This window comes from Symphodus melops (assembly GCF_947650265.1).
Source record: "Symphodus melops genome assembly, chromosome: 8".
NCBI lineage: Eukaryota > Metazoa > Chordata > Actinopteri > Labriformes > Labridae > Symphodus > Symphodus melops.
Genome location: NC_136698.1, coordinates 27,604,725 through 27,622,579, shown reverse-complemented (window position 1 = coordinate 27,622,579; position 17,855 = coordinate 27,604,725). Strand labels below are relative to the sequence as shown.

Sequence of the window (17,855 nt, the reverse complement as noted above, 5' to 3'; positions counted from 1 at the left end):
TTAGCTGAATCAAGCCACTGTTTGTGCACGTGTAAAAAACGTGAAGATTTGACACTTATGACGGCGCCTTGTGTTCAGCTATGTTACTGAAACGCCACATCAAAGTCCAAGAAAACGTTTCTACTTCAAACTGGTTTTCAGTTGGTCGTCAGATTTGTTTATATTTTTTTTGAAGTGTCTGTAAAATGCTGTTATTCAGAGTTCAACCATCTGACAGCAGCTCTGTTTGACATTGGAGTTTGACGTTTGTGAGAATACGAATCTGGAAAACGATCCAAAGACAGAGCAGGAAAACAAACGTATCATTTAACCTCGGCTCGCTGCCTTTTCTGCAGCCTGTGGGTCGTCTGTAGGAGGAGAGGAGCTGTACCGACACCGTGTTACAGTTCAGGAGTGCAGCACAGTGAAAAAGTAGACAGGGAGGCTCATGAGCTGGTAATCATGTCTTTACACTGTTTTTATCTGCAGAGCGAAAAAAACCATCTGAGATAGATTCGGAATGATTCGGCCAAATTACAGTTTGTGAGAAGAAACATGAGATCAGTATGACAAAAAAAAAACACCTGGATGGTTAATAATTCAGGAGAAATTCACAGTCGGCATCGAACCAATCTTTTTGTGTACAGTTTCTCACAATGTAAGAAACAGTAGCTGCAAGCGTGCCGCAGAGCTGCCTGCAGTTTGTGTTTTACTGCAGCGCTCAGGATCATGTTCGCAGGTGCCAAAAGAAACAACACTAAATATTCCTCCATAATGTTGCTTTAATTAGAGCAGACATGAACGACATAAAAAAAGTGTTTTTTCACCTTTTCAAACAGTCTGTGGTCTAAATGAAACATCTGTGTTTCTGAGCTTTGCTCCAAATATAACATGAGTCCAGCAGCAGAGGAGGTCATGTGACCCTGTAGAAACCAGCTCTCTCTGAACGCTCCGTTTTGGTGTGTGTGTCTCTTTAAATGGAATAAGCCCCGCCCCCTGAGTTTTCCCAGCAGACATCACTCCTCTGTAGTGAGAATAAAAATGGCCGACCTGTGTAAAAGTTTTGCTCTAGTCTGGAGGTGGAGTCCATGGGTGGAGATACCAGGAGAGGGGCGGGGCTTATTTACCAGAGTGAGAACATTTAAAACGAGTGTTTTTCTCTGTGTGGTTAAAACTTAAGCAGACCACAAACAAACGACTGGATGAATTTATTTTCCAAAAATGTTGGGTCTGGTGGCGCCGATAGCGCAGCGGCAGCGCGCGCACCATGTTGCGAGGCTTTGCTCCTCGCGCGGGCGGCCCGGGTTCGCGTCCGGCCTGTGGCCACTTTCCCGCATGTCTCTCCCCACTCTCTCCCTGTTTCCGACTCTATCCACTGTCCTATCAATAAAGGCAAAAAGGCCAAAAATAAACCTTAAAAAAAAATGTTGGGTCTGTAGACACTCACATAAATGTTCAAAAACACTGAAAAGGTAGATTTTAATATGTCCCCTTTAAGTCTCCAAAATTGGCCAGAATTTGTCCTTTTTGTAAAAAAAAGAAGAAAAAAAAGTAGTAATTAGGAATAATTTGAACCATAAAAAATTCAGTGCGAGAACAAAGCGGCGGAGAGACGTGACAATAAATAAACGTGTGTGCTCTGAAGGATCACGGCTTCACACGGAGAGCTCAGTTTTTATTAGTTCGTGTCAAAACGAGACTCCAGGATATGTTTTCATTTACTGGTTTTTTAATTTTTTTTAAATCATACAAAAGCATGTAAAGCAGCATTTACACATTTAAATAACATGTTTGTCACTGACATAATATGTTTGATTTATAAATATAAAAAAAGCTGTTCTTTAAGCTTCTGAGACGCCCGTTTGATGTCTCAGCGTCTCCAGCGTTCAAACGTGACGGACTTTAATTCTTACTCCAGAATAAGAACATTTTCCGTCAGAATCCTCCGGCAGCACTGAAGTCCATTCAAACACGGACTCTCCATATTTATGAGGTTTAAAAATATACATTTGGAGGAAATGAGAGTCCTGGGTGTCACGGCTGCTCGATGCCGTTGCTTTGCTCCCGCACCGTGATGTCAGTCACGCCGTGAACCTGCGTGAGCTGCTTACAGTCCAGAGATGCCAGTAATTTCCTCGCCCCGGGCAGCGAGGGGACGAAGTGCTCTGTCAGAGTGACTGACGCCCGGCTGCCGATATCTCTGTGGGGATGACAGGAAATGGCAGCAGGCGTCACACGGCGAGGAATAAAGACAGGTGTGAAACACGTCGGAGGAAAATATAAAGTTTCCTTCTCACCCGTGATGAATCTTCCGAGCGGCGAGAAGGCCGAGTCCCTCCACGTGGAAAATGACGTCTTTCAGCACCTGAGGCAGCGGGTTAGTGAATGAAATCTCTGCCGCCATCTTTTCTCCGATCACGGCCTTTCCCAGCGGCTGTTTCACAAACAAATATTAAACCAGGAGTCATATTTTCAGGAGTCGGGCGGCGTTTTTTAATATTCTCCTGATGAACTGTTTGTGTTACCTTTATGATGAGGTCCGGGGTCCGGAGCCGGAAGCTGAACTGCGTGGCGAGGACCTGCTGGGTCTCCCGGACGCGGCCCGACAGGGTCAGCATCAGAGCGGCCTGGTCGATCAGCTGGTCTTTGTAGTCTTTGTACTCCATTGTCCACTCTAAGATCTTGTCTGTCAACACAATAAATGATAAAGGATCTGACTGATGCAGCGTTAGCATGAAGTTAGTTTCTTTATTTAGCATTGTTGCCTCTGAAGCTCACAGATACTTTGACGATCATTTAAGGCTGATTTGAACTTTGATGGTTTATCTTCAGGTTTCCCTCCCAGCGCTGCCTCCTCTGATTCCCCCCATAAAGCTCAAATATAAACCTGCACTTCATCTTCTCCTTTGCTTTAGTACATCCGACAGGTCTCCCCTCAGAGTGTTTGATTGAAGTGAATCTTAAATTTAAAGTATCGCACAGACTGTATTTTATTCAACTTTTTTATTGGATTTTATTTTGTTCTAAAGCACTTTGGTTCGTCTAAAGGATTGTTGTTAAGATCTGAATAAATAAAGAACATTTACTTTCATACAGATCCTCTGAAACAACCTTCACTAAACACTCGTCTTCTCAGCCCGACTCAGAAACACGTTTTTACACTGTTAAGTAAAAGTGGAGAGAAATGACGTGCCAAAATCATCTGATGCAACAACAACAACAACAACAATAATAATAATAATAATAATAATAATAAGAGTTGATGCCGCTGGCTGCTTGGCCAAAAACGACAGATGTCAATTAATAGTCTGTAATGAAGGATTTCATGATGAGTTCAACACCAGGCACAAAGTCCAGACGCATCACAACATGAACCGTGAATCATCAGGTTTACATTTTCTTCTTTGTAGGAAATAAAAATACTTCAAACTGTCTCTGTAAAATTATTTTATATCCATTTTTTGCATTACGAGAAGAAATTCAAGTCTGGACAGACTTTGGATCTTAAATGCGGTCCCTGGTCTGGGACTCTGGATCTTAAAAGCGGTCCCTGGTCTGGGACTTTGGATCTTAAAAACGGTCCCTGGTCTGGGACTTTGGATCTTAAAAGCGGTCCCTGTTCTGGGACTCTGGACTCACCCTGGTTTGGCAGCAGGTCCACGTCCGTCTTGTCCCTCCTGACCGTGCTCTTGTGGACGCCGGTGTAGTACATGACGGCCACCTGGCTGTGCAGCATCACCGTACGTGACTCCGAGCTGCTGTTCCTCATAATGATGGTCAGCTCGGCGTCTTGTCCCATCCTGGGACCGTCTCCGTCCATGGTCACCTCCACGGAGACGTCCTCCGCCGTGGGGGAGGAGTAAGCCTCAGCTTTGGAGCCGTAGCTGCAGGCGGTTTCCACGGCGATGCGTTCCTCCTCTGAGCCTGGGGAAACAACGACTCAGAGATCATTTCAGAGATCTGAAGAAATGAAAAACGAAAAACAAAAGAACTTTTCATCTCAGAAAAATGAAGTTCTGCTTCGGGCTCACGGACTCGGTGACTTAACGAACTGTTTCTTTCATTAATGGGATCTGGTGGATTTTAAGAAAGAGAGGTGACGTCTGTTTGTGGATAAACTCTCCTCTTCCTTCCTCTTCATTAAAAAAATAAATAAATAATAAATAAATAAATAAAGCTCTGTCTGGATCCTTTGTGCATTCTCAGAAACATCAGGCAGACTTTGATTGGACCCTGAGTTATTGTTGCTGCACGCTGGTGTTTAATTTACTGCTGCAGATCCAAATTAACTTTTTATTTTTCTGCATATTTGTTATTAAGACCGCAAAATAATAATAATAATAATAATACATTTAATTTGCAGCGCCTTTCAGGTCACTCAAGGACACTGTACACTACATAAAAATACACATTAATAAAGTGAACTAAAAAAAAAAAAAAGAAAGAAAGAAAAATCAATCAATCAATAAATCAAACAGGAAACAAAAGAGAAGCGGCGAAGTTGAGGGCAGATTATAGTTAGATGCATCTAAATATCCCAAAAATAAAACCTAAAATAAAATATTGTAATTTCTCTGGATCACGTGAGTTTTCTTTGGTGCGTCGTGACGGAGCGCTCTGATTGGCCGGACGTTCTCACCTTCACTGTGTTTGTAGAGGTGTGTGATGTCCATGCGCTCGTCAGAGCCGACAGCTTTGGTGCTGATGAAATGACCCACCGTCTTCTTCTCGCTGTAGATCATGCTGAAGGTCCCGTCTGCGTTCCTCTGCCAGTAGATCTTATCGCTGTTCACCTGCACAGAGACGAGACGTTCGACTCAACCAATCAACAGACGAGGAGCGGCGCTCGTCAGGCGAGGAGGAAACACGAACCTCGGCGAACACAAACGGAGCGTCGTGTTTGAGGAACACTTGCCCGTTACGGACGGCGGCGAGAGACGCCGGGCCGCAGCGGAAGATCCCCTGACTGGTCTCCTGCGGCGTGGAGTCGACGGCCTGCCAGCCTCCGTTTCCTGCAGGTAAGTCTGGACGAGCCATCCAGCAGTCGTTCCACACGTGGAAGTTCCTGCAGGGAGCGAGAGCACGAGGTCACGTTTCATCAATAAGGAAACAACGAGGGTCTTTTTTTTTTTTTTTTTTTTTTTAAACATCTGGACGCACCAGATGGAGTCGGTGTTTAAGTGCTCCAGCGGGTCCAGGTTCTCGTCCAGGTAGATGTCCGTGGTCAGGGAGACGTCTGTGTCGTGAGCCGAGCTGTAGTTGGTCACCGTTCGACTGGGAACGCCCAAACAGCGCAAAACTGAGGAGAAGACGGAGAATCCGTTTTGCTCACCTGCTGGTCCTGTCGCACCCGGACCAGCAGGTGACCTCGCAGCTCGCCTGCTGGTCCTGTCGCACCCGGACCAGCAGGTGACCTCGCAGCTCGCCTGCTGGTCCTGTCGCACCCGGACCAGCAGGTGACCTCTCAGCTCACCTGCTGGTCCTGTCGCACCCGGACCAGCAGGTGACCACGCAGCTCACCTGCTGGTCCTGTCGCACCCGGACCAGCAGGTGACCACGCAGCTCACCTGCTGGTCCTGTCGCACCCGGACCAGCAGGTGACCACGCAGCTCACCTGTTGGTCCTGTCGCACCCGGACCAGCAGGTGACCACGCAGCTCACCTGCTGGTCCTGTCGCACCCGGACCAGCAGGTGACCTCGCAGCTCACCTGTCGTGACCACGCCAGCAAAGATCCAGCACTGCCCGTACTTCACGGCCGCCCCCTTGTTTTTATGGTACTCATTCAGGATTTCCACGCTCCCGCTCCACACCGTCGGACTGGTTCCATGAGAATAATCTCCAGACCAGTTTCCCTCCAGGACGCCCTGGTCGTCTTGTGAGTTCACCTGGAACCAAAACAGGCCAGCGTTCCCGTGTGAATGCACCGTGAAACGTCCACGCACCATGCTTCCTCATGTTTCTCTTTTTTAATCTTCACATTTGATTAACAAACAGAATCGATTATTTACAGGCAGAAAACGAAATGATAAATAACATTATAAACACGTTGAGTCTCACCATGGCTGAGATGACTCGCACCACGTTTATCGGGTCTCCCCAACCAGACGGAGGAGTTCCACTTTGTTCCATGACGAAGAGACACGCGGCGAGAATCCCTGCGTCAAACTGAGGACAGGAGACAGAGGAGACACGTTCAGGACACGACACACACACACACACACACACACACACACACACAGATCACACACACACACACACACACACACACAGATCACACTCTCACAGTTTAATACTTTAATAAACTACAAAAACAAAGAAGATTAAATGTCTGCCAACAAGTCAACGACAAACAGCACGTAGATTATATTTATTAAAGAAAAGTTTCACAGTAGGAGAAGCTGAGGTAAATCCAGAACGATCATGTGACCAGATATTTAGGAGGAAGGCATCGAGTCAGGAAGGTCAGGTTATTAATTAATTTAATTTAATTGTATATATATATATAAAAAATAATGAAATTAATTTAATTTAATTAATGATTTATTTATTAATTTTTTGTTTGTTTTTACTGTTTTTTATAGTGTTTTTTTCCCCTGTAAAGAACTTTGGTCAAACAAGGTTTGATTTGATTACGTTGCTTTTCTACGACGTCGATTTCAGCCAAAAACACGACGACAGCGTTTTGAAAAAGGGGATTACTGAGGGTAAACTTAAGAATTTGTTTGGGAATTTGTTTACTTCATCTGTGCTGTATGTTTAACATGGAGCATATTTGACAAATAAACAACCTTGAACCTTGAAAAAGAAAACAGCACCTGTGTAAACCAGCAACATGCACGAGGTGGATCACAACAAGTGTGAGTGACTCACACTGAGGAGTCTCACTCTGCACCAAATACTGAACACCAAAACCCTCCAGCAGCTTCTTCTTCTTCTTCCGTGTTCAGAGAATAATGCCACCGTCCAACCCGACACATTCACCTCACAGAGAACAGACGCTTCGTACCAGATTAAAGCACATTGCTAATTTCCATCTTGTGTGCCCGGACGGGTCAACACAACACACACACAACACACACAATACACACAACACACACACAACACACACAATACACACACATGCTAAGACCTGCGACACAAACGCCACATTCAATTAACTGATAGAGGACGGAGACAGCAAAGAGACAAGACGTCCAACTTTGTCCACGACAGCGACCCGTCTCCTCACAGTAGACAGTTTAAGCTCCTCCCCCCTCACCTGCCCGTAGTTCCACGTCCTCACTCCGATCTGATTCTGCGTGCCGTAGTATATCCGTCCAACGTCGTTCAGGACGTACTCCTGCCGCTCGTCCTCAGAGTCCATGAACACTGAGTCGTCTAAACGGAGGACAAACAGAAGGACAGAGTGTCTTTTTGTGTGACTCAGATGTGTGCGGTTTATCTTGTATTTACGCCGCTGAGAGTTTTAAAGGCTTTGATATGAAGCCTCATTATTCCATCAGCTCTCTCCCCCTGCACACGCTGTTTGAGATAAAACGCTGGAGGACGGATGATTGATGAAGGACTCGTCTTAAGGACACGTCCTGAATGAAATGTTTGTTCCTTTTATGAGATATAAACTATATGTCCTGCCGCAGACTGCATCAAAAAAGATGCTTCCAAAAGTGAAGAGCTCCCCCTGCTGACGAGCTGCAGGAAAGCCGTCCTAAGCTCCGCCTCCTCTCTGTTAAGGCGTGTGGTCTGACATGATGGACGTGTGGTGTTTGGTTTACCGTCACACCACGGGTTGAACAGCATGTAGACGTCGTTATCGGGGTCGTGCGTGGACACAGCCTGACCGTTCGGACACGTCGTCTCCACGGTGAGTCGATATCGCCCGATGACGGCGGTGGGCGGAGAGTTCACCGACAGTCGGATCTTTTTGTCGTCTTGTTTCACAACCGCGGCCTCCCAGCGGCCGTCCTCCAGCTCCTCCACCAGCGGGATTATGACGTGGGTTCCCTTCGACACGGTTGGCAGAGAGCCTGAGAATGTGAGAAGAAACAGTCATTACACACACACACACACACACACACACACACACACACACACACACACACACACACACACACAAAGCAGCTCCTTTTTAAGAAGCTATTGTCGTTCAGGCCGAGCCCAAACTGAAGCCAAACGCCACACCTGCGTTCCCTCCTAGCTCACCTGGGGAATGTTTGAGTAAACAGAAACCAAAGCAAGAGAACGCAGGGACCTCGCTGACAGCACACACACACACACGCACACACACACACACACACACACACACACGCACACACACAGAATGCTCTGCCAGCACTGTATGTTCTTTGATCTCTGAACCATCAGCAGACTCACAGTCCACCATCTTCTCCTGCAGCTGACAGAGCTGAGCGCCTCCTCTCTTCTTTTTAAACATGTTTTTTGGGCCTTTATTGGAGAGATCAGATCGAGGGGGCTCGACATGCGGGGAAGGAGCCAGGATTCGAACCAGCTGAGTCACGCTCGTTATGTTGTGTTGGTTTCTGTCTTGCTTTGCGATTTCCCCGTACCTTTTTAATTTTTTTTAAATTTTATTTATTATTATTATTATTATTTATTTATTAATATTATTTATTTTTTTATTTATTATTTATTTTATATTAATATTATTATTTATTTTATATTTATTTAAATTTTTCCCTACCTTTTATTTAATTATTTTTTTATTTATTAATTTATTATTTATTATATATTTATTTATTTTTTCCCTACCTTTTATTTAATTATTTTTTTATTTATTAATTTATTATTTATTTTATATTTATTTTATTTTTTTTCCCTACCTTTTATTTAATTATTTTTTTTATTTTGCACTGAATCCTCGACCTTCCTCTCTACCTTTTCTCGGACGTGCTACATCTCGTCCTGCCTGCCTGAACGTGTCTGGAAAAATTCCTATAATGTAAAATAAATAATGGTATCATGTTGTATTCGTTAATTTTCTGCCAAACCAGATTCCTCCTCCGAATGCTGGGAGGGGACGATGAGCACATCTTCACCCCTCCCTGTTTGATCCTCGCTCCTCTCTGGGTGTGATTGACTCTTTGTTTGGAGTGTTTACCAATGCTTCAAGAATTCAAGTCAGTATATTGAGGTTTATTTGGACGAGACCGTCTCATTGGCTGATTCGTCGCCTCGCATGATGTCACATAAAAGATGTAACGTGTGAAAAAACGAGTGCAGAGAAGAAGCACCTTTTAAAGAAGCATCGATCAAGGCTTTACTTTTGTTCTCCTCGTCCGACTTCTGGCGAGAAAATGATTAATTGAAATCCTAAAAAGTCCAAACCTTTCCCGTCCTACGCTCACGGAGCTCAAAGCACACGAAGCCAAAACATCAGTTTGGAAAAGTGTCATTTCAATTTCAGAGGCAGTTTGTCATGAAATGTTGTGAAGACATTCCTGACCCGCTGCCAGATAAATCCCATCGATTCCACCGGCGTCACTCAGAGACTTTCATCCTCCCCTTCTCTCTCTCTCTCTCTCGCTCGCTCGCTCAAGAAAAAACCAAACCAACACAAACCCCGAGCAGTCGAGACTCTCAGAACAGATAAATGGAGCCTGTGGTTCAATCTTCACCACCTTCTCAAACTGGGAGCTGTTATGAAAATTGCAGCTTCTCTGAAATGTCAGCGTGGCTTCATCGAAAAACCACAAAGTCAGACTTTCAACGACAGATGTGTTTTGGATTGAGGGGGGGGGGGGGTGCAGGCTCAGGGTACAGTGTTTGGTGGGGGGGTGCAGGCTCAGGGTACAGTGTTTGGTGGGGGTGCAGGCTCAGGGTACAGTGTTTGGTGGGGGTGCAGGCTCAGGGTACAGTGTTGGGGGGGGTGCAGGCTCAGGGTACAGTGTTGGAGGGGTGCAGGCTCAGGGTACAGTGTTGGGGGGGTGCAGGCTCAGGGTACAGTGTTGGGGGGGGGGGGTGCAGACTCAGGGTGAAGTGTTTGGGGGGGGGGTGCAGGCTCAGGGTACAGTGTTGGAGGGGTGTTTTGGTGCAGGCTCAGGGTACAGTGTTTGGGGGGGGGGTGCAGACTCAGGGTGAAGTGTTTGGGGGGGGGGGTGCAGGCTCAGGGTACAGTGTTTGGTGGGGTGCAGACTCAGGGTGAAGTGTTTGGGGGGGGGTGCAGGCTCAGGGTACAGTGTTTGGTGGGGTGCAGACTCAGGGTGAAGTGTTGGGGGGGGGGGGTGCAGGCTCAGGGTACAGTGTTGGGGGGGGTGCAGGCTCAGGGTACAGTGTTTGGGGGGGGGGTGCAGGCTCAGGGTACAGTGTTTGGGGGGGGGGGGAGCAGAAGCATGTTTTTACTTTCTGATGTCCATCATTGGGGCCGTGATGTCACGATGAGACGGCCTTTTTTAAAACACCTGGAGGATTATGCACAACCAGTGTTTCTGTTGTGTGATTGGCCGGCTCTCTGGAAGCCTTCAGGGGGACAGAACGCTGCGGGGCTGCCAGGGGAGGGCTGTTGATGACTGTTTACATCTTTAGACCAATCACGCTCCACTTATACCTCCACTCTTTTTTCATATATTTAACTTTCTCAGTTTGTATTTCAGTTTTGACACTTTACTTTTTATCAACACTGTCGTTCATTTACTGCTCTGTGCGTCTTTGAATGGACCAATAAAGTTTGTTTTAATTGAATTGAATTAATTCCTGTATAATTAGTGTGACGTATCTCTTAACTTAACACCTGAACTGATCAGCAGGCAGGTTGTCTGGTTTCTAATTCAACACATTTGATCCTTTAATGTGTGATTTTTGTGTTGTTCTATCTTATGTATTAAAACAAAACTTGTTTATTTTTCTGATTGTTTATGTCAATAATCAGCATCTCAAATGTGTTTCATTGTTTTTCACTTTAATTTCCTTTTTCCCTCTGAGTAACACACAAACAGACTTACATAAAAACCTGCCTTAATGAGTCTGTGCATGTTTCCTCTTTATTAAACACTGAGTCCCGGGTTCAAATGTTCATCTCTGATACAGCCTCCGTGTGAAAGACAGGCAGTAATTATTATCTTCATGCTCGGCTGGTTATCACACACAGCTGTAATTGTAGGATCTATATTTATCTGTGTTCTCTCCTCTTTACAGTGACAGAGGAGCACAGATGAATTGTGGGTAAACAGGTGGCCGCTGAGGCTCTGACATTTGGTACAGTGGCAGAATTGCGAAATTGCTTTTTTGTGTGTGTGTGTGTGTGTGTGTGTGTGTGTGTAAGAGCAGGACCGAGGGCTCTCCCTGGAGCTTAGCAACCATGACTGTTACCATAGGGATGGAAACCAAAAAAAAACAACAACTCCTTCCCTCCAAACTACTCGCCTCTCCATCTGTCTTTAAATCTATCACAGTGCACACCACCCTGTACACACTCAAGACGTGAGCTAGTCTTAATTAGCCTTCACACAAACAGGCTCAGACTCCACGCCGGCGTGTTTTCAAAGCAAACGCTGACTTGGATCTTTTCATTTTTACTCTTCTAATCCAAAAAAAATGGGACGCCATCCATGCCGGAAATTCATAAAGATCTACGCTTCAAACATCGACGCTTACGCTTCTGGCTGCTTGTGTAACTGCAGCGTGAAAACGTTTGACTTTAAAGTGTTTTTGAACATTTCTGTGAGTAAGCTGAGTGAAAATAGATTCATCCCGTCGTTTGTTTGTGGTCTGCTTAAGTTTTAACCACACAGAGAAAAACGCTCTGTTTTAAATGTTCTCCGTTTGTGACATCACAAGTTGGACTCTGGTAAATAAGCCCCTCCCCTCTCCGGGTATCTCCACCCATGGACTCCACTTCCAGACTAGAGTAAAACTTTTGATCAGGTCTGCTATTTTTAATTTCACTACAGAGGAGTGATGTCTGCTGGGAAAACTCAGGGGGCGGGGCTTATTCCATTTAAAGAGACACACACACCAAAACGGAGCGTTCAGAGAGAGCTGGTTTCTACAGGGTCACATGACCTCCTCTGCTGCTGGATTCATGTTATATTTGGACCAAAGCTCAGAAACACAGATGTTTCATTTAGACCACAGGGGGCGCTGTTTGAAAAGGTGAATAAAGGAGGAGAATATGCCCTTTTTAAAGTGATGTAGAATTAGGGGCGTGGCCTCTTTGAATGACAGGCGGGCAGCTGCTTCCTGTTAGCGTAAAGCGTCACGTTGAGGACTCTTACTGACCTGTTTTGAGGTCCAGGTGAAAGGTGTCCGTGCTGGGGTTAAAAGGTCTGGAGAAGGTGATCCACATCTGGAAGGTCTGTCCTCTGCGGATGATGAAGTTCTCACTCTGGTACAGATCCGTGTGGTGCAGCTTCCGGTTCACGCCGGATTTACTCTTCATCAGGTCGATTGATCGCACGTTCAGAAGGAGCTCTGCAAAAAAAACAAACACAGATGACATACGGCGAGCTGAGTCCGTCACGTGGCCGGACGCCATCGCTTCAAAAAAAAGAGTTACTGTTGAGCTCGTTGTCCTCGGTCACGGGCTTCACCCCGTCCTCTTTGTCCGTCTCCGTCTCCAGGCCGGTGACCTCGGTTTCTGTGACGTCATCGTCTTCTGTTTTTGCACAGCAGCAGGGGCAGATTTTACGCAGCCAGCGGCGACACCCGTTCTCTTTGTTTTCATCCTGCTCTTCGTTTTCTAGCTCGTCGTCTGTGTCGTCGTCGCCGAACCCGAGAGTGACGGAGGGAAAGCGACCCACGGCGGCCCTGTCTCTGATCGAGCGAGTCTCCACAGGCATCCTGAGCGACAACGACAAACACGACAAGGAGACGTGAAGATCTGAGAGTCATCCTTTTTTATTTATTATTTTATTCACGTTATTTCACAGAATGATAGATAGATATATAGATACTTTATTGATCCCGAGGGAAATTCAAGAATCAACACTCCTACATTCACAAACATCCCATTATCAACCTCCTGCTCCTGCAAATGTTCTGCTCTGTCAGTTGGAATGAATATGACAAAGTGAGAACAGCGTTTTACAATGAAAGGCTGCTCAGACGGCGTTTGGAAAAAAGGCGTTTGGATTGTTCGTGACTCGCGTTTCAAACCGCAGCGTTCCTGTCGCTGCAGCGTTAGCATCAGTGTCACGTCCAGCTCTGCGTCTCACAGGCTGTGTTCAGACTGACGTCAGAATCCGATCAGCCCGTCCACACTGACCTGGTCTGATCCACATTGGTTTCTATGGTAACGGGGTCACGCCCAGCAAAAAACAACAGCACATTAGATGACAGAGAAGTGGGATTATTTCTGTCTGCGTGCTTTTCTTTCACTTCTACGTTGTGGTCGTTTTTTTTTCCGATAGTGACACAGAAGACGAGATTAAATAAATAATTGGATAAAAAAAGACGTTCAATCAGATTTGAATGAAATTAAATTTAAAAAAAAAGTGATTTGAATCAGATTTGGAAAAATCAGATCTCATGTGTTTTTTTGTGTCCAGACTGGAAGAAAAATAAAAAATAAAAAAACACATCTGGATGAATTTAAACTCAGATCTGGAGGTGAAACGTAAACGAGGCCTGCGTGTCTTTTGTTTTATCGTTCTACTTGTTTCACTTCCTGGTTTCAATCTCTAACCTGTCCTTCACTTCCTGCCCTCATGTGTCTAATTATCTGTCCCGCCCTCATTGTCTTCCCCTCACCTGAGTATTCAGGTATTCATTCTTTGACCTGTTTACAAGCCTTTGTGTTTCTCTTTGTCACCTTTTGGATTTTCTACTTCAATTCCTTAATTTGTTGTTCGTCGACTCTCAGATACTCCGATGACATTTTCTCTTCATCTGTGAAGCGATCATTTAAAAGTCCCAGTCATATTATCCAATCAGCTCCTCAATAACACTTCATCATTAAAGTGCTTAAACACTTTGATCTTTTCATATTGCCGGCTACGTTACACGCTCCAAATATTAAAATACGTGTTTCCAATCAGATCAAAATATGAGTTTTAACACACAGTTGATCCAAACTGAGTCTTTGGAAGCTACAGGATGATTTTGCTTAAGTGACTCAAAATTATTCTTTCAATCACTTTTCTGTTTAGAGAATAAAATAAATATTAATCAACAGTTTGAATCCATTCATAATTCAACAGAATAAACTCATACATTGATTCTTAGGAATCCCTGACTCTCATCATACGGGTCCAAGTCCATGACCTACTTTCTTATTAGACTGGTTGTTTCTTCCTCTTCTGATGATTGGAGTCCCTGACTGTGTTTAGTCCAGGTAAGTCCAGTATCTGTTTGTGTGCCTGTAAAGCCCTCTGCTCTAAATGTGCTCCATAAACTCGATTTGACTCAGCGTTTGCTCGGATGATCCGTCTCCCCTCGTTTGTTGTTGAAAGGTTGAAACTTCCCCTGAAATCAAAGAGACACCACTGATGACGTGTCCTGAGATTTACATCTCTCACATCACTCTCAACATCGACCTCGTGTGTGTTCAAACCAGCCATCAGCACAGTGAAGGATTCTGTGAGCTGAATAATGATCTGACGTGTGAGTCAGCTAAAAGCATCCCAGAGGTGACGTGCACGCGCTCTGATTCATGAATGAGCCTTGTTACATCACTAATGACCCTCCTGTGGCTGCAGAGGGGAACGGCGTGCTCTGTAGCGTCTCAGCAGCAGGCCGCACAGTCAGCTTGAATATTTCATGAATTCTGTCGAACCTCAGCGGATGTTTTGAGTCCATGCTGTTCGTCTGTTCTCCGCTAACGTCGCCCCCCAGCAGGCTGATTATCCTGCATACCTTTACCTTCCTCTGATACAGTTCAAACTATTTAAGTGACTCAACCAGCTCTGGAGACGATGAGCTCACGCCTCAGTCTCGGGCCAAACGCTGAAACAATCAGAGACGTTTGTAGGTCAGTGAGCTGCTCCGCCCTGCTCAGGATTTTGAGACACGAGCGGCTCGGAGCCGATCAACAATCTGACACGGTCCAAACGCGCTCCACAGGTAGCTTCTTAAGGCAGAAGCTGCAGGATAAAGCTGCTAACAGCTCTGTGAAGATTTGAGATAAAACGCTAGTATTAGCATTTCTGCAGAACCTGTTTTAGCTCATCGCGTCACCATCTGGTACTATGGAGGGCTAGAGCAAATATAAAGAGAGAGATTAAATAAATAATTGGATTTAAAAAAAAAAGAGAAAATTAAAAAAAGCCTTATTAGGTTGTCGTGTGATTTTGAACATATCTCCTGTTTTATTTCACTGTTGCTTAATATTCTACAATTGATAAAAACTTGAGGACGAACATATTAGTGAGTTAAAGACATTTTGTCAGACCTGTTTTAGTTTTCAACTCAACCGACAGCCTGCGACGCCTCTGCAGCAGATTAAACAGATAAATCCTGTTCTTTTGTTTTTAATGCAAAAAGTTGATCTTCAGTGTGAAAGTCATCACAGCACAGATGACTGAAGCTCCTCCCTCTTTCACAGCACAGATCACTGAAGCTCCTCCCTCCTTCACAGCACAGATCACTGAAGCTCCTCCCTCTTTCACAGCACAGATCACTGAAGCTCCTCCCTCTTTCACAGCGCAGATCACTGAAGCTCCTCCCTCTTTCACAGCACAGATGACTGAAGCTCCTCCCTCTTTCACAGCACAGATCACTGAAGCTCCTCCCTCTTTCACAGCACAGATCGCTGAAGCTCCTCCCTCTTTCACAGCACAGATGGCTGAAGCTCCTCCCTCTTTCACAGCACAGATCACTGAAGCTCCTCCCTCTTTCACAGCACAGATCACTGAAGCTCCTCCCTCTTTCACAGCACAGATCACTGAAGCTCCTCCCTCTTTCACAGCACAGATGGCTGAAGCTCCTCCCTCTTTCACAGCACAGATCACTGAAGCTCCTCCCTCTTTCACAGCACAGATGAGTACAGATCACTGAAGCTCCTCCCTCTTTCACAGCACAGATGACTGAAGCTCCTCCCTCTTTCACAGCACAGATGACTGAAGCTCCTCCCTCTTTCACAGCACAGATGACTGAAGCTCCTCCCTCTTTCACAGCACCAACGAGAAGCAGTTCATGCAGTCTGTGAGCTCCGTGTGTTTCAGATTAAAGTCTCTGACTCCCACAGATCAATAAATCTCTTTTCTGCTGCAAACATTAATCTTTTCAATTAAACACAAACTGTTTGCACTGCAGCGCAAACACACACACACACACACACACACACACACACAGACAGACGAGGAGTCACAAGCTGCTTCGAGCTGCACAGACACGGTGTGACCCGAGGATGATGATGCAGAAAATCGATAATACAGCAGAACCTGTTTCGGCTCTCTTGACTTTATTATCTGATACGATCGTACGGAGGACAAAAGTCGCCTAAAGTCAAAAAAAAAAAAAACAATTTCTGAATTTTTTTTTTACAAAATTGTACAAATTAAACACAATGTGCCAAAAAGTTGACATCAAATGTGGGAAAATTACACACAAAAAACCGGATACGGGGATCTGAACTTTTTTATAAAAATATAATTCTGACTGATTTGGTAAACACTAAGAAATGGTCATCAATAAAGCGTTACGTTATTTTTGATATCAAAACATAAATGCCTGCATCTCTTTTTGGGATCAATTTAATGGAAATGATTGTATCAATTAAAGCGGTTAATTATTCGATGGGGTCTCTTTCATCTTTAATCTATGGAGATGTGGAGTCCCTGATGTTGGCAGCCTGCGGGTCCAGATCGGGTCTCAGTGAGTAGGTCTAAGTTCACTCCCATGACGCCATCAGCCGATTTAATGAAACGATTAATCAAAGCGTCCTGCGGGAGGGTGCTGATCCACGAGCACCCCCTTTGCCTCACTCATGACCCGGCGCCTCGGGCCGCTCACTGATGACGTGCACACAACAAGCTTCCAGAAGGTTTGATTCATCACACAAACACATACTTATACATCTGACCCTGATGATGTTTCAGTTTGACCTTCCTGTTGGTTTCCTTCAGCTCGCTGGGAGTCACGTGTGATATATGACAGATTAGTGCAGAAGATGCCCTGCAGCCTCATGCACCCTCTGCAGGGTGTGAAGAATAAAAACACCCTTCAGGAAGCTGATCGACTCACAAAAATAAAATGACGATCTGTGAAATTATTCACATAATCTTTCTTTTACAGAAAGGCAGCAGTATGTGAACTTTGTGTTCTTATAAATCCTATAAATGACTTATCGAGGAGCGATCTATGTTGACTCATAAATCAAAGGCCCGATGGTTTTAAGGAGAGCAGATTCAAACTCACTCAGTTCAGCTGGAGAAGAAATGAAGTTGCAGACTGGAGGAGGAACTCTGCGCTTCGTTGTGTCTTCGAGTTTGACAAGCTCAGACCTCTTTTAAATAGTTGAAGACAGTGAGGACACACCCTCCTCTTCCTCCTCCTCCTCCTCCTGCTGCTGCACAGAAACAACTCGAGACATTCGCCCTCCAGCAACAGCTCAAATCATTTTAGGCGGTGAGCCAATCGAGCAGACCTCCCTGTCAGAACGTGAGCGTGTGCGCTGCGTCTCCACGGAGTCAAAGAGTGTGTGTGCTGAGGTCACCATCACCTGTTTGAAACCTCAGCACCAGTTATCATTCAATCACAGCAGAGCGCTCAGAAAAACAGAAAAGTAAAGTGTTGTGAAACATAACTAAAAAAAAAACCAGCTGTGTGACAACCAGCCAATCTTCTCGCCCCTGAATCTGAATAAGCTAAATGGAATCCAGCCAACATTAATCTTATCATTCATACGCGGGACAAGTCAAATTGTCACGTCGTCCGTCACGCTGCCATGTCGCTCCCACGCCTTGTGGGCGGGTCCACGCCTTTC

At 45.2% G+C, this 17,855-nt stretch overlaps 1 protein-coding gene across 2 annotated transcripts in view; it reads right to left on the bottom strand.

Moving 5' to 3' along the window:
- Positions 1-1,698: 1,698 nt before the first annotated feature.
- LOC306828366 (protein-glutamine gamma-glutamyltransferase K-like) overlaps positions 1,699-17,855 on the bottom strand; it is a 16,693-nt gene continuing 536 nt past the window's right edge. Inside the window, exons 1-14 of one of the 2 annotated variants that reach the window (XM_079350794.1) lie at positions 17,288-17,375; positions 12,489-12,772; positions 12,212-12,403; positions 7,753-8,004; positions 7,239-7,357; positions 6,038-6,145; positions 5,688-5,865; positions 5,140-5,278; positions 4,852-5,044; positions 4,619-4,772; positions 3,619-3,903; positions 2,505-2,665; positions 2,277-2,413; positions 1,699-2,179 (exon numbers count right to left, since the gene is read on the bottom strand). In XM_079350794.1, coding sequence (XP_079206920.1) covers positions 2,014-2,179; positions 2,277-2,413; positions 2,505-2,665; positions 3,619-3,903; positions 4,619-4,772; positions 4,852-5,044; positions 5,140-5,278; positions 5,688-5,865; positions 6,038-6,145; positions 7,239-7,357; positions 7,753-8,004; positions 12,212-12,403; positions 12,489-12,771 — 2,367 coding nt within the window. In that variant the 5' untranslated portion in view covers position 12,772; positions 17,288-17,375 and the 3' untranslated portion in view covers positions 1,699-2,013. Of the gene's footprint in view, positions 2,180-2,276; positions 2,414-2,504; positions 2,666-3,618; positions 3,904-4,618; positions 4,773-4,851; positions 5,045-5,139; positions 5,279-5,687; positions 5,866-6,037; positions 6,146-7,238; positions 7,358-7,752; positions 8,005-12,211; positions 12,404-12,488; positions 12,773-17,287; positions 17,376-17,855 lie in introns of those variants that run through there. The other variant, XM_079350795.1, reaches the window with a different exon arrangement.